At 44.4% G+C, this 12,370-nt stretch overlaps 1 protein-coding gene across 1 annotated transcript in view; it reads left to right on the top strand.

The window, feature by feature from the left end:
* IGSF9 (immunoglobulin superfamily member 9) overlaps positions 1–11,440 on the top strand; it is a 641,834-nt gene extending 630,394 nt beyond the window's left edge. Inside the window, 1 exon segment of the mRNA XM_078669195.1 lies at positions 7,675–11,440. Within this exon segment, the coding sequence (XP_078525321.1) occupies positions 7,675–7,895 (221 nt within the window). The 3' untranslated portion in view covers positions 7,896–11,440.
* Positions 11,441–12,370: the final 930 nt, after the last annotated feature.

Genomic DNA, 12,370 nt, shown 5'->3' with positions numbered 1-12,370 from the left:
CAACCACACACACACACAACCACACACAACCACACCATCAGTGCACACTTTCACCAGACACAGACACCATCAGTTGTCAGTGCACGCTTTCACCGGGCACAAACACCACCAGCCGTCAGTGCACGCTTCCACCAGGCACACACCACCAGACATCAATGCACGCTTTCACCAGGCACACACACTCCAGACGTCAATGCACACTTTCACCAGGCACACACACACCACAAGCCGTCAGTGCACGCTTTCACCAGGCACACACACACCACCAGCCGTCAGTGCATGCTTTCACCAGGCACACACTCCACCAGTCTTCAGTGCATGCTTCCACCAGGCACACACTCCACCAGTCTTCAGTGCATGCTTCCACCAGGCACACACACCACCAGCTGGCAGTGCACACTTCCACCAGGCACACACACCACCAGCCATCAGTGCACAATTTCTACAGGCACACACACCACCAGCCATCAGTGCACACATCAATTGTTAACGCATCCACAATTAACTATTGTAGCAATCGCAGTATGGCGCACTGTACTTTTAAACATATTCATCTAAAGCGCAGCATACCACCAATTCTACAAAAATAAATACACTTTTTTTGGTCTACAATTTATAGACTTTTGTTGCAATTGGTGTTGCAATATTTAGCAATGCCAATAGCTCAAACTTAATTAATGTGAGACCTTTTGCATTGCAAATGCTTGTTATATTTGTATTCCTCTCATCAAAATGTTTAAGTGCCCCAGACGGTGCTTGTACGAACAATGGACTTGTTTTTGAAACAGAGAAACTTAGTTGTGAGTCGTACATGTGTAACAAACTCAAGTGTATCAACAGAATATCCCATTTACTTATTGACTTGGATCAATCAAAGGAAGGAAAACGAAGAAGGAATACACGGAGAAGGTAAATTATTTTTCAGAAAACTTTTTTTGTATTAAGTAATGAGACAATAGATTTACATCTTGGGAGACGGATACACAAAAGTAAATTCAAGCAAAAGCTGGGAATAGAGGTATAGATAACAATCACCCTTCAGTTCACAGCTAAAACATCAACTCCTGTTAAGTTTAACTAACAACCAAAAATAATTAATAAACAATGGTCGTATGTTGGTGACAACGCAACGCTTATGGAGATGATGAAGGTGTCGACGTTTCGGTCTAATATGCAGTCGTCATGAAGACCATCATCAGGACAGACAATTCATTGCAAGAGGAAACTCCCTGAAATTTCCAAAGGGTGCTTAAAAATTAAGTGGACAACAAAGGACATGGAGCAGGGTCACCAGTTGATTGAATCAAATCTATTAATCTGATATATGAAGAAACGCTTCTGATGTATAAATCACAGACAGCAATCGAGCTTACAGCGCAGTTTTGTATTTTTGGATCGTCGGGAAATAGCGTGATCGGTCGGTATGCCGGGTCGTCATACCGACCGATCAATAGATCATCTCCATAAGCGTTGCGTTGTCACCAACATACGACCATTGTTTATTAATTATTTTTGGTTGTTAGTTAAACTTAACAGGAGTTGATATTTTAGCTGTGAACTGAAGGGTGATTGTTATCTATACCTCTATTCCCAGCTATTGCTTGAATTTACTTTTGTGTATCCGTCTCCCAAGATGTAAATCTATTGTCTCATTACTTAATACAAAAAAAGTTTTCAGAAAAATAATTTACCTTCTCCGTGTATTCCTTCTTCGTTTTCCTTCCTTTGATTGATCCAAGTCAATGAGTAAATGTGATATTCTGTTGATACACTTGAGTTTGTTACACATGTACGACTCACAACTAAGTTTCTCTGTTTCAAAAACAAGTCCCTTGTAGCACACTGTGACTTTAAATATTCAGTGCCCAAGCCTACAGGGGTTGATTGGGTTTCCCCTGCCTCTAACACATGTACGAACAATGGAGCATCCTTTGCCTAACAGTATTCTCAGCACTGACTTTGTGTTTATAGTGAGAAGGTGTGTGTTATGCATGAAATTATTACCTCACAATTATGTAAATGATTTATTTGCACAAAAAAATCTTTGCAGTAAGGAGGCTGTGTGTCTGTGCCATTGTATGTTGTGCCTTGTTTACCTTTGTAAGGCAAAGTATTACACATTTTCATAGTTCTGTCTAAAGCTAAATTGCTGTCAGATAAAGTGTGATCCGTGCTGCTGTAATTGAGCGATTTCACAGTTGTAATAAACTCTGTGCTGTCTTGCAGTATTTGCCACAAAATGTTTCAGGGGCCACAGATTCTTCTGATTTAAGCACATAGACATTTTTATAGTTCATAGGGATCAAAATAAAAAAAATCCATACAACATGCAATACTGAAGTATATAAAAAGTATTTGATGGAATGCTTGAATTAATCTCAGCCACTGGTAATTACTCAGGTCGCATCCCAGTCCATCATTATTTTGCACAGATTGTCACCTCAGTTTGGGCTCACTCCTATGCAAATCAGTCTTGACCCTGACCAATGGGAACAGTTCAGCCCGAACCCCCAGACCAGTCCATCCCTGAATTGGAACGCAAGCAACCCATGACTGGTTTGGCCCTTATTATGGGCTCATCAGCTGAGTACAGCTTGGTTCCAGTGACACAGTGTGCACTGGACGCTTGACTGGGCATACCTGTCCCACTTAGGGTGATATACTAAAGTATACAAGAAATGACGGACTGAATGCTAAAACTAATCTAAAAAACCCAAAAACCTAACAAAAAAATGAATGTGTCCACCTGTAACGAAACTGTGCTCACGTAAAGCACTCTGATACCTTATGTTTCGGGTCTAGTTCGCACTATATAAAACAAAAACAAAAAAATCATTCAAAAAATCGTCACTAAATGAGTGGGAGTGTGTGCATAAGGTGTTTAGTTCTGCATTGTCGGATCTTGGCCTGTTTGAGAAGGAGTAAAGTATTTTGCCTCGCGGAGCTTCAGCCTAATGTCCGATAATGACAGGATCTTGGGCTTGCCTCCTGGCCTAGGAGGATTTGACAAAAACATTGTCAGCCTTATCTTATTCTTTTGATAGATGTGATTCAATAGCATCTGTTTCTGGCTGAAATAAGGATACAAACTATTGACCTGGGAAAAGTACCCTAGTGAGTTTTTTTCTGGCAGGAACAAAAAATTATGTGTAAGTAGCCAAATGCATAGCTTTTCTACCAATACTTCAGATGATAATTGAAATTTGCTTGAACAAGTTTTAGTTGAGTCTATTCCATGCCACAAATTTGAGCATGCTGTGTAATGTGGTATTGCATTGCCTCATAATTTCAGTGGCAATAGGTATTTTTAAGGAACCAACCAGATAAATGCTGCTTATGCAGTTGATACTCCTTTTACTTTGTCTTTTGGCACACCCACCAAGCTCTTGAAGAGCTATTGCAGTGGAGTGTCATGAAAAGGAGGTATAAAGCAAGCAAGACTGATAACTGTATCATTCTTCATCATTGTAATACTGTGATCTCACTGTAGGTTCTAATTGAGGACTACCAACAAAGCTCTGCATGGACAGCGAAACATCTATTTATTACAGTGACGACATATTGATCTCTTTTATGCCTAACCACTTCTTGCCATTTTCAATGGAAATCAGGCTACCTTTGAACATAGGGGATCTAGCGACTGCCTGCGTCCTGCTCTGCTCTTTACGGGCACCTTTCTCCGGAAACCTTGCCTCTTTCCCCAATACTTTGTCCGAATCCAATTTTTACTTTGCTCTTCCTCCCAAAGTGCTCTTCTGCTCTTTTCTTTAATTAAATTAGTTCTCTCTTTACACTACATGGGCGGGGAGAACATGGTGTGGTTAGGTACCAATATTTAGAGCAAGCATAGACAGCGATGTGAGAGCTGGCACAGAGAAATAAGATGCCTGTGTGTTGTTGCATACAGAAATGTCAGTACCAGTTGCTCAGGCAGCCTTCAACTAATGCGTCAACAACAGAATCATAGGAGATCATTAACAAGCTCAGCGTGTCCTGACTAGCGATGTATGCAGCCACGGTGCGTCCATTGGGGCGTAGGGGCGTAGCCCCACTAGACCACATGGACCCGCGGCTGCAAGGAAAATAAACACTGTCACTGTTTTAAAAATAATCATCATGATCATGAATAATTTATTTAGTAAGCGCCGAGCGCCGCCGGGAATCCGGGCAGCACCCGACTTATCCGGGAGTGCGCTGCGTGCAGGGGGGCTGGACTGCTGCGCAGCTTGATTGACAGTCCGCGCACTCACTCAACTGCAGCAGCAGACAGGTACCTAGCGCGCAAGTGAAGCTTGGGGCTGAAACTAGCCCGAGCATCCGCATTTAAGTTCCCCCCATAGAGAGTGACCAGGGGGGTGCTGGTTTAACCGGGCCGCAGCCCCCGGCGTTAGAAAGGGCGACAGGGCGAGCAGTCAGTGTGCCCCCCTAGCCAATCCTGGCGCTGCATGCAGTGCCAGGATTGGCCAGTCACCGCGCAGCAGGGCAGGGCAATCCATTACTGGATGCCGCGCGTGGGTGGTGCACACTGCTGCTCAGCCGCACTGCATAATGGCCAATCACTATGTCTGACTTCATGTAGTCATGCAGTGATTGGCCATTTCATGGCGTGCGGCGCTGCTGACGTCGGATCCGGTTCTAGTACTCTCTCTCTGGGGCCCTGGGACTCGCCTCGTGGTGTGTGCGCATCAGCCAGCCTGTGCCCTGTGGTTTCTCTCGACCGTCACCCGTCGTCGATCGTCGTCATCACCAGACTACAGTACTAGTCTCTCTTGCATTTAGTGAGTATCAGTTCTTACATACGCGGGGCAAGTACCTCCTTCAGTTGATATAGTTATAGTAATTTATTGTGTTTGAGTGATTGAGTCTCAGTGAGTCTTCTAGAACGACAACGCTGGGCCTTGTGCAGCCAGAGGCCTAGGCTGTTTGTTTCATCATTCCCTAGTGTGTGTTCTACTAGGCAAACAGTTCTACATCTGTACGTTAAATAACATTTATGGAGGAGGTTAAGCATTAAGTATTTTTTAAAGAAATCGAGATCAATGGTATTTATAAAATCAAGGATGGACTGTGGAGATTTCTTTAAGACTGAACAGCTGCAAACAACCTTTCCCGTAAAAAAAATATCTCGGCAATCATTTCCGTGTGGTTTCGTTTTTTTTTTGCATCTACTGATTTTTTGCAATAATTTCACAGTAGCGATAGAAAATAGGATTTGCATATTTAGCAAATTTGATTTGCAAATACATTCTAAGAAAAAAACTAATAACATCTTTGCTTAGGCTGCTACTATGGAGGATTCATACCAGGATTATAACCGAAGCAGACTACTATTATAGACTGCACTGAAAGGCATCAGGGCTAATCATAAAGTCACTGTCTTCCTCTGGTGCAGGCATAGGCACCATATTCTGTTTAAACTGGGCGTCACTCACTTTTGAAACCTCACCAGCTTCTCTCATTGCAAAGGATTCTATTATTGTGAGAAACGAATGATGAGTATGAGCTACGACCTCTGGCCTTGTGGGGAGAAAAACAGGAGCAATGCTTTACTTGGAAATGAAGGAATTGGCAGCTCTTTTAGCCTACCTCGAACTTCTATGTGCAAACATCTCAAAACCATACCATTAACAACCTTCAGTGCACCCTGCCAGGCTCCCCACAGACACCCGTCGGACCCCCACCTGTGGCTATCTCATCGATGACAGACCCCCCCCCCCCAAATCTGACTGTATAAATTATCACTACACACCCCCTTTACTGCAGTGCACAGCTCCCCCAACCTGGTTGTAGCCCTCTTAATGTGGACAGACCTCCAGAAGCAGCCACCCCACAGAACAGAACCCAGACAATCCCCTCCCGCCATGCCCCCCCCTCTCGGCAGAAACATGCCAGAATCCCCCCCCCACACTTCTTTCTCGCCCATGACAGTCCCCTGCCAGCACCCCCTCACTGCGGCGCAACCCTTACCAGCCGCCCACCCCTCCGTGTGGGTGACCTAAACACTGAGTACGGACTGAGTACTGGGGTAAACCCCAGCTCTCGGGAGCTGGCGTTGGAGCTCAGTGCAACAAAATAATATTGAGCTCAGTGTAAGGATTTAGCCTCAGTGCTCAGTGTAAGGAGCCAGCGTTAGATTCTGTGTCGGGTGCCAGTGTCGATGCTCACTGTACGGAGCTAGTCCTGAACTGTAGCCGTCTCATTCCGGGCTCCACACTGACCACAGCCCCCCTCCTCGCTGCAGTGCACGTCCAACCAACCCTTCACCTGTAACCCCCGCCTGCCTGACACTTTGTACCCCCCACCGAGAAACCCCTGACAACCCCTTCCATCAATGTCTCATCTGCCACGCTCTCCCTTGTGCCTTCTCACCCAGACCCCCAGCAGCCCCCACAGCAGATCCTCACCCTGGCTGCAGTGCACCCCAGTGCCCCCCTTACCTGCCGCCCTCTCCCATCTGAAGCCCTCCACAGACCCTTTCGTCCCTCTTCTATTTTTGTGAAATGTCCCGGTTATTGGCTTTAAAATTCTGGTCACCCTGACCCTAATTGATAGAACACTTCCAAACACGTGGGGACTCATCATAAGATGCTGGAAATCCAGCGACCGCCGGTCCTTGCGAGCTTGGTCCACTCCTATTCCATACTCAACTGGGCTAGGGCGGAAGGAATAGCCCTTCATATGGAGGGCACCCGGAGCCTACGTAAATTCCCAATCTCATCCAGCTGGGATGCAATACTGGTACTCTCCAAACACTACTAACACCAGAGGACACTGATGCCCTTGGCAAAATGTAACTTGTGAAGTAACAAGCATGTACGCACAAACTATGGTCTCTACAGTCATGCTGTTCTTGAACACACGCTCTGTAACTGTAATGCGTAACACAAGGCAAGTAAGTGGTCCAAGGTAATGATGGTGTTTACCCTGTGTCAGCGAGGCACCGCACGGGGCGATAGCGAACCCTTCCTGTTAGTTATCCCCCTCGCTTATTATTGATCTTGAGTTTTCTTGATTGATTCATTTTCTAGTGTTTGTTGTACTTAGGGACTAAACAGATTTTACTGATCAAATGGCATATTATTAAGTACATTCTGTAGCACCTAAACAATATAAACTGTGTGGAAAGACGTGTGATAGTCACATGCGTTGTAATGGAAACGTGGTAAAGGTAATGCGTGGTTCCCAGTGCTTTGTAAAAGCTGTTTCCCAACTCCTGTGCAACTTCTGCTACTCTTAGAGCTGAGATTTTCATGAAAGTCTTATAGTCTGAATTCAGCAGCGTAATAGGACGGAATGTATGAAGCTCTGTGGTTATACTGAATAAGCAGCTACCTATGTTATGACATCTATTAATGTAATAACTGCACTTTCACAATTGCTTTATTAACCTTCCTGCTTTCTCAAATTTGCTTGAAAATGCACCATTTGTCCACGCTTTTTTCAAAGGGGGGGTTCGGGCTCGCTCGCTACGGTGCAGTATGATTATCATTTTACGCCAGACCACTTTCAAATGTCACCAGCCGCCCCTGGATGTATGACATAGTGAACAATTGTCACATTGCTAGCCAGGATGCGCCAAGCTTGTTGATTTTGTTAAGAGAGCTCCAAAATTCCCACGTGAATGAACCAGTATCCAATCCATGTTGACTGTCCTCTCCTTTTGCTTCTTTCCAGGTTTGAAGGTTCCCCCCATTGACGAAAGCACTCCTGGTAACTCTTCGTCCTTGGACGTACTCGACTTCCCCCGCTCCCATGCCCTGGTGAGCCCGGAAGAACGCTGCGCAGCCCTGAAGGAGGAGTTCCTTGAGTACCGGCGCCGTGGCGAGGATGGGCGGCGACAGCGCGTCAGCGGCGTGGACTTTGAGGACGGTGTAGAGCAGACAACACTACTTTGACAGCACATGTGTTATGAGCATTACCACCGTAGTGCGTTTGGAATAACTTGAATTACCTGGTTTTCCTGGTTGACTTCGTGCCACATTTGTCATCTTGAAACTAGGCAACGAGGACCGATTTGTGGGAGTCCCCAATTCTACACAGAAAGACTCATTTGAGACTCTGATTCTAAATTAGCCATTACATTTCGAAATGGTTACCCATTCAACGAGTGGTTTTATAATGTGCTCCTCCTCAGAGAGCAGATTGGGTTACATTGTTTTTTTCTCGAACCCTTTTGCTCAGTATGAAGGCTTTTCAATCAAATTTAGATGCATTGTGAATCTTTTTCGGTATTCTAACTGCTCGATCCACAAGAAAATATGACGATAAGGCCAGTAATGTTGAATATTCTTCCAAGGCATGTAGTTAAATCAGCCTTAACCTGTTTACTGTTCGGCCAGAGCGTGCAGCGGTAACCACATGACATTTTGAAGATCTTCTGATATCTCCCCTCTGCCAATGTTAGAAACTAGCCTAGGTCCTTCACACGACTTATCTCCTATTAAACTCTATTCTCGGGTCACTGGAATTCGTGGAATCTTGCTGTCTCCTAAGTAGCTTCATGCAGAGGTTTTCCTTACGACCCAAGGCCTCCTAAAGTGGGCTTCCATAAGTTTATCTAGGCTGCATTCCTGCCTCGCAGATAAAGCCCATGGGCCTGGGCCTGCACACAACAACAATAAACACTGACCAAGTCTTTTGGCGCTATAGTCATGAGGCTTTCCGGGGTTCTTGAATTTCCCCTGCTGAAACCAGGCATCACACAAAATGCTGTTGTTGCCGATTTCAATTCTGTTAGAAGACCTTACACCCGCTTTCATATCTAATGTGTCAAATGCACTGTGTAGACATGAACCAGGGCTACCAAAGGAGGCAACTACCGTACTGTGCCAGCACTAATCGTTTCGTTCCAGAAGGGTATGGGTATTGCTTTAATCCACATTGATGACGTGTTGCCCAGGTTGCCCGCTTTTCAGCCACAATGGCTTCCATTGCAGTGCGTTCCACCTGTCTTCTGGGTATACTGGGCATTCAGACCCGGAGACCAACTGTGTGTGTTTTTCACTGTTGTCCCTCATGTTGTATATATTTATGTAGCTGGAGATTATTCTGGCGTTGTTATTGGTTGTCACTTGTACAGTGTATATATGTTCATTGCACACATTAGGCTGTTTGCAACTTTTCAGTGTTGTGACTGGTTGAATGGGCATGGATGCTCTGTTTTGTACACTGAACGCCTTATGCCTGCTTTAGCCATGAAAGGGAATGCGCGCCATCTCAATGTTCACTTACGGGCCATATTAAAATGAGACACAGGTTTGGTGAGATGGATGTTGGAAACAGTTCAACTGGCCGCACAATATCAGATGCAAAATACATCACTCAACTCAGCCATTCTGGGTCCGAGACTCTTTACAGAACAAGTCGGCAAAATGTTAGGGCCAAACATTGAATTCTGGGACATGCAGTTTATCTTCTTCTCCCACATATTTTACTAGTGGTCCAAATCATATTTAAGAAGAGATGCAAATTGAAACTGGTGCACGTTTAGAGATGAGACCGTTGAAATAGGCCGTATCGTCGCCTAAAAAGCGGTCCCTCTGTTTGCAAGTAGCTCTCCAACCCATGCTGGAATTCTGGTCTGTGTTTCTAACTCCACATCTCGATTGGTCAAGAGGCTGTGGGGAAGCACCCAGCTTTAAATGTCGTACACTGTGAACAGCGTGCCGACTAGTATAGTTTTAGGTGATCATTTAAAATTCATAAATAGCCTTTCGGAATATCTTACATCCACACACTTTAATCTACTGACAAATAAAAATCGAGGGGCATATTATCAAGATGTGCGTTAAAAAACGCACATCGCACATTTCCCTATCGCTGGCTATCGCCGTGATAGCGCGTTATTATCAATGCGCAACACGTAGGCGATATTAAATCCGGCAATAGTCGGCAATAGGGAGCATTAGCACGTGAAAACAAGCGTTGTTGTCACGTGCTAATGTGTGCCTTGATAATATGGGGGGATGGATTCAGCTTTATGATCCACAACCCTATGTTAACAATGCCTAACACCTGATCAAAGCAGGTGTTGGGAGACCTGCGATAAACGAGTTTATCGCAGGTCTCCTTCTCCCAACGCCTGACTTGATAATAGGGTGTTACCACCTCCAACCACATACTACATGTGGTTGAACGTGGGAACGCCCACACTGCATCCCATTAGCGTTATCTATCGCCCCCAGCGCGAGGGCGATAGATGAAGTCAAGAATACGTCTCTAACTCCGGTTAGAGACGTATTGAGAATAGTGCGATAATAAAAAAAATGCGTTAGCGACTTTAAAAAGTCGCTAACGCTTTTATCGCGGGCTTGATAATATGCCCCCGAATTTGTAAGACTGCAAAACGAATTGCCACCAATTGCTATCCATGTCAACCCATGGGTTCCTCTCACTCACGTGTTTACTGTCTCCTGCTCTACATACTCGCAAGCATCAGACTGCACTCATGCAATCTTGTGTATATGAGTGGGGCTCAGGACAGCTGATGGAGTCCTCCAAGCTCTGTATCCCACATTGCTGGTTGGATCTTCCACTCGAGCGGGATGCATTGTCGTTCCAAAACGTGCCTCTCATTTGAGATGTGCCCTTTTATTCTCACTGGGTGACTGACCCCAACACTCATTTTCAGGCTTTCTAATTACTCTCTGGTGTCCATAAAAATGTAAAACATATTAACTAGAAATATGTCGTCTGCCTACCTCAATGATAGGCGGATTTATGTGAATGTGTGCATTTGGCATATTTGTAAAATAAAGACACTTATGGGAAGGGCTCAGCAGAGAGAAAATTAGTGCTGAAATCACAGTGTAAAAATTCTGTTTGCTTTAAGCACTGTGGTTTCCTGTGTCAAATGAATATAAAATTAACTACTGCGGATACCTCAATATGTTCTTTGGCTCATGTTTTATTTGAGCATCCATCAATATATGCAAACCAGGACGCAGTCTTACTTACTTTTGCTCCTGTGTACCCTGGGTCCTGCCAGAGCTGTTAAAAGAAGCCAGACCTAGATCCAGTCACCCTTTGCTTGTGCTCCCTTTTCATTGCATTACACATCACAATCCGGGATTTATCTTTCATTTAAAAAAGGTGTCTGTGAAGATACATACAATCTTTCCAGGTTTCATTACTATGAGAGGTTTAGAGGACGACAGCAGACAGACCTACAAGAAAATGGCCCATTCCAGACACTGTGAAATCATGGCTCAGAATGGACACGAGTTCAGAATTGGCTTTGTCGCTAACCTTGGTGCTAGGTGTAGACCCCGGAGTTTTGTTTCTTCAAAGACTGATCATAGATCGAACGTGCTCAAATTGTGAAAAACAAATCATGTAAAATAAATTTGAGATGAAAACATTGCAGAAAATATTTTTATATGAGAGCATTTTGCTATTTTAAAAGAACTACTATGATTCCAATAAAAAAAATAAACCATCACATAACGCTTTTCTTTCTGTTTTATGTCGACTCGACATCTCATTCTCTAAATTTGTTATTTTCCTATTGAATTGCGGACATTCAATTTCAATCTTTATTCAGGTACAAACGTATCCATGAAAGTGCATGCAGAAATAAAAATGTTTAAAAAGCAATTATGCATTTTTATATCATCATTCCAAAGTAAAATGCTCAGTAAAATTACAGCTGCCTCCTGACGTTAAAGCTAAAACATAGTCATTGTAAGGTGGGCCCTCACAGCAGTTTTCATTAACAGACCTACGTAAAAGAATTGTGGACTTGCAGGCACATGCATCAATATTGCATTTTGCGATTCCTTAATTGCGAAAAATAAGGAATCGCAATTAAGGAATTGCAAAATGCAATGCATCAAGAAATTGCTAAAAAAAATTGCGATTTCTTAATATTCCTTAATTGCGACTCGCAATTTGGGGGCAAGATGGCCGCTACAGCGTTGTGCTGAGAGGTCGCACTAATCCCTCTCTTGCTTTAACCAAAAGACTCATGTAAAGGACGCTGTACTGCAGAATCAACCCGAATTTCTACCGAAATGGTAACTAATGGGGCCGGAGTGGTTGAACAGGTCTGCAGCAACTAAGTTTATACAGAAGCGTCTGCTCCGGCTTCGGGTGGCCTGGACTTGGGTTAAGCTTAGAGCGGCAAACCTACACGTCGGCCGTACTATGGCACCGAAGATACCCCCTCGGGAGAAGGCACACGAGAGAAGTAAGAAGGCGCCGGAGCTTTCTACAGCTAAAGCGGGTTTAAATGCAAATATGAAACTGGATTCCCCTGCCGGGAAGAGTGCCGGGGCAGTAAGAAAGATATTACCCCCTCCTGCGCTCGACAAGGGCTGGGGGAAGAATGGAGAGTTGCGGGGAAGGTCGAACATAGGAGCGAAAACTACGA

This window comes from Lissotriton helveticus, chromosome 12 (genome assembly GCF_964261635.1).
Source record: "Lissotriton helveticus chromosome 12, aLisHel1.1, whole genome shotgun sequence".
NCBI classification, from domain to species: domain Eukaryota; kingdom Metazoa; phylum Chordata; class Amphibia; order Caudata; family Salamandridae; genus Lissotriton; species Lissotriton helveticus.
The sequence above is the reverse complement of the archived record's forward strand: the minus strand, read 5'-3'. Positions and strand labels throughout refer to the sequence as shown.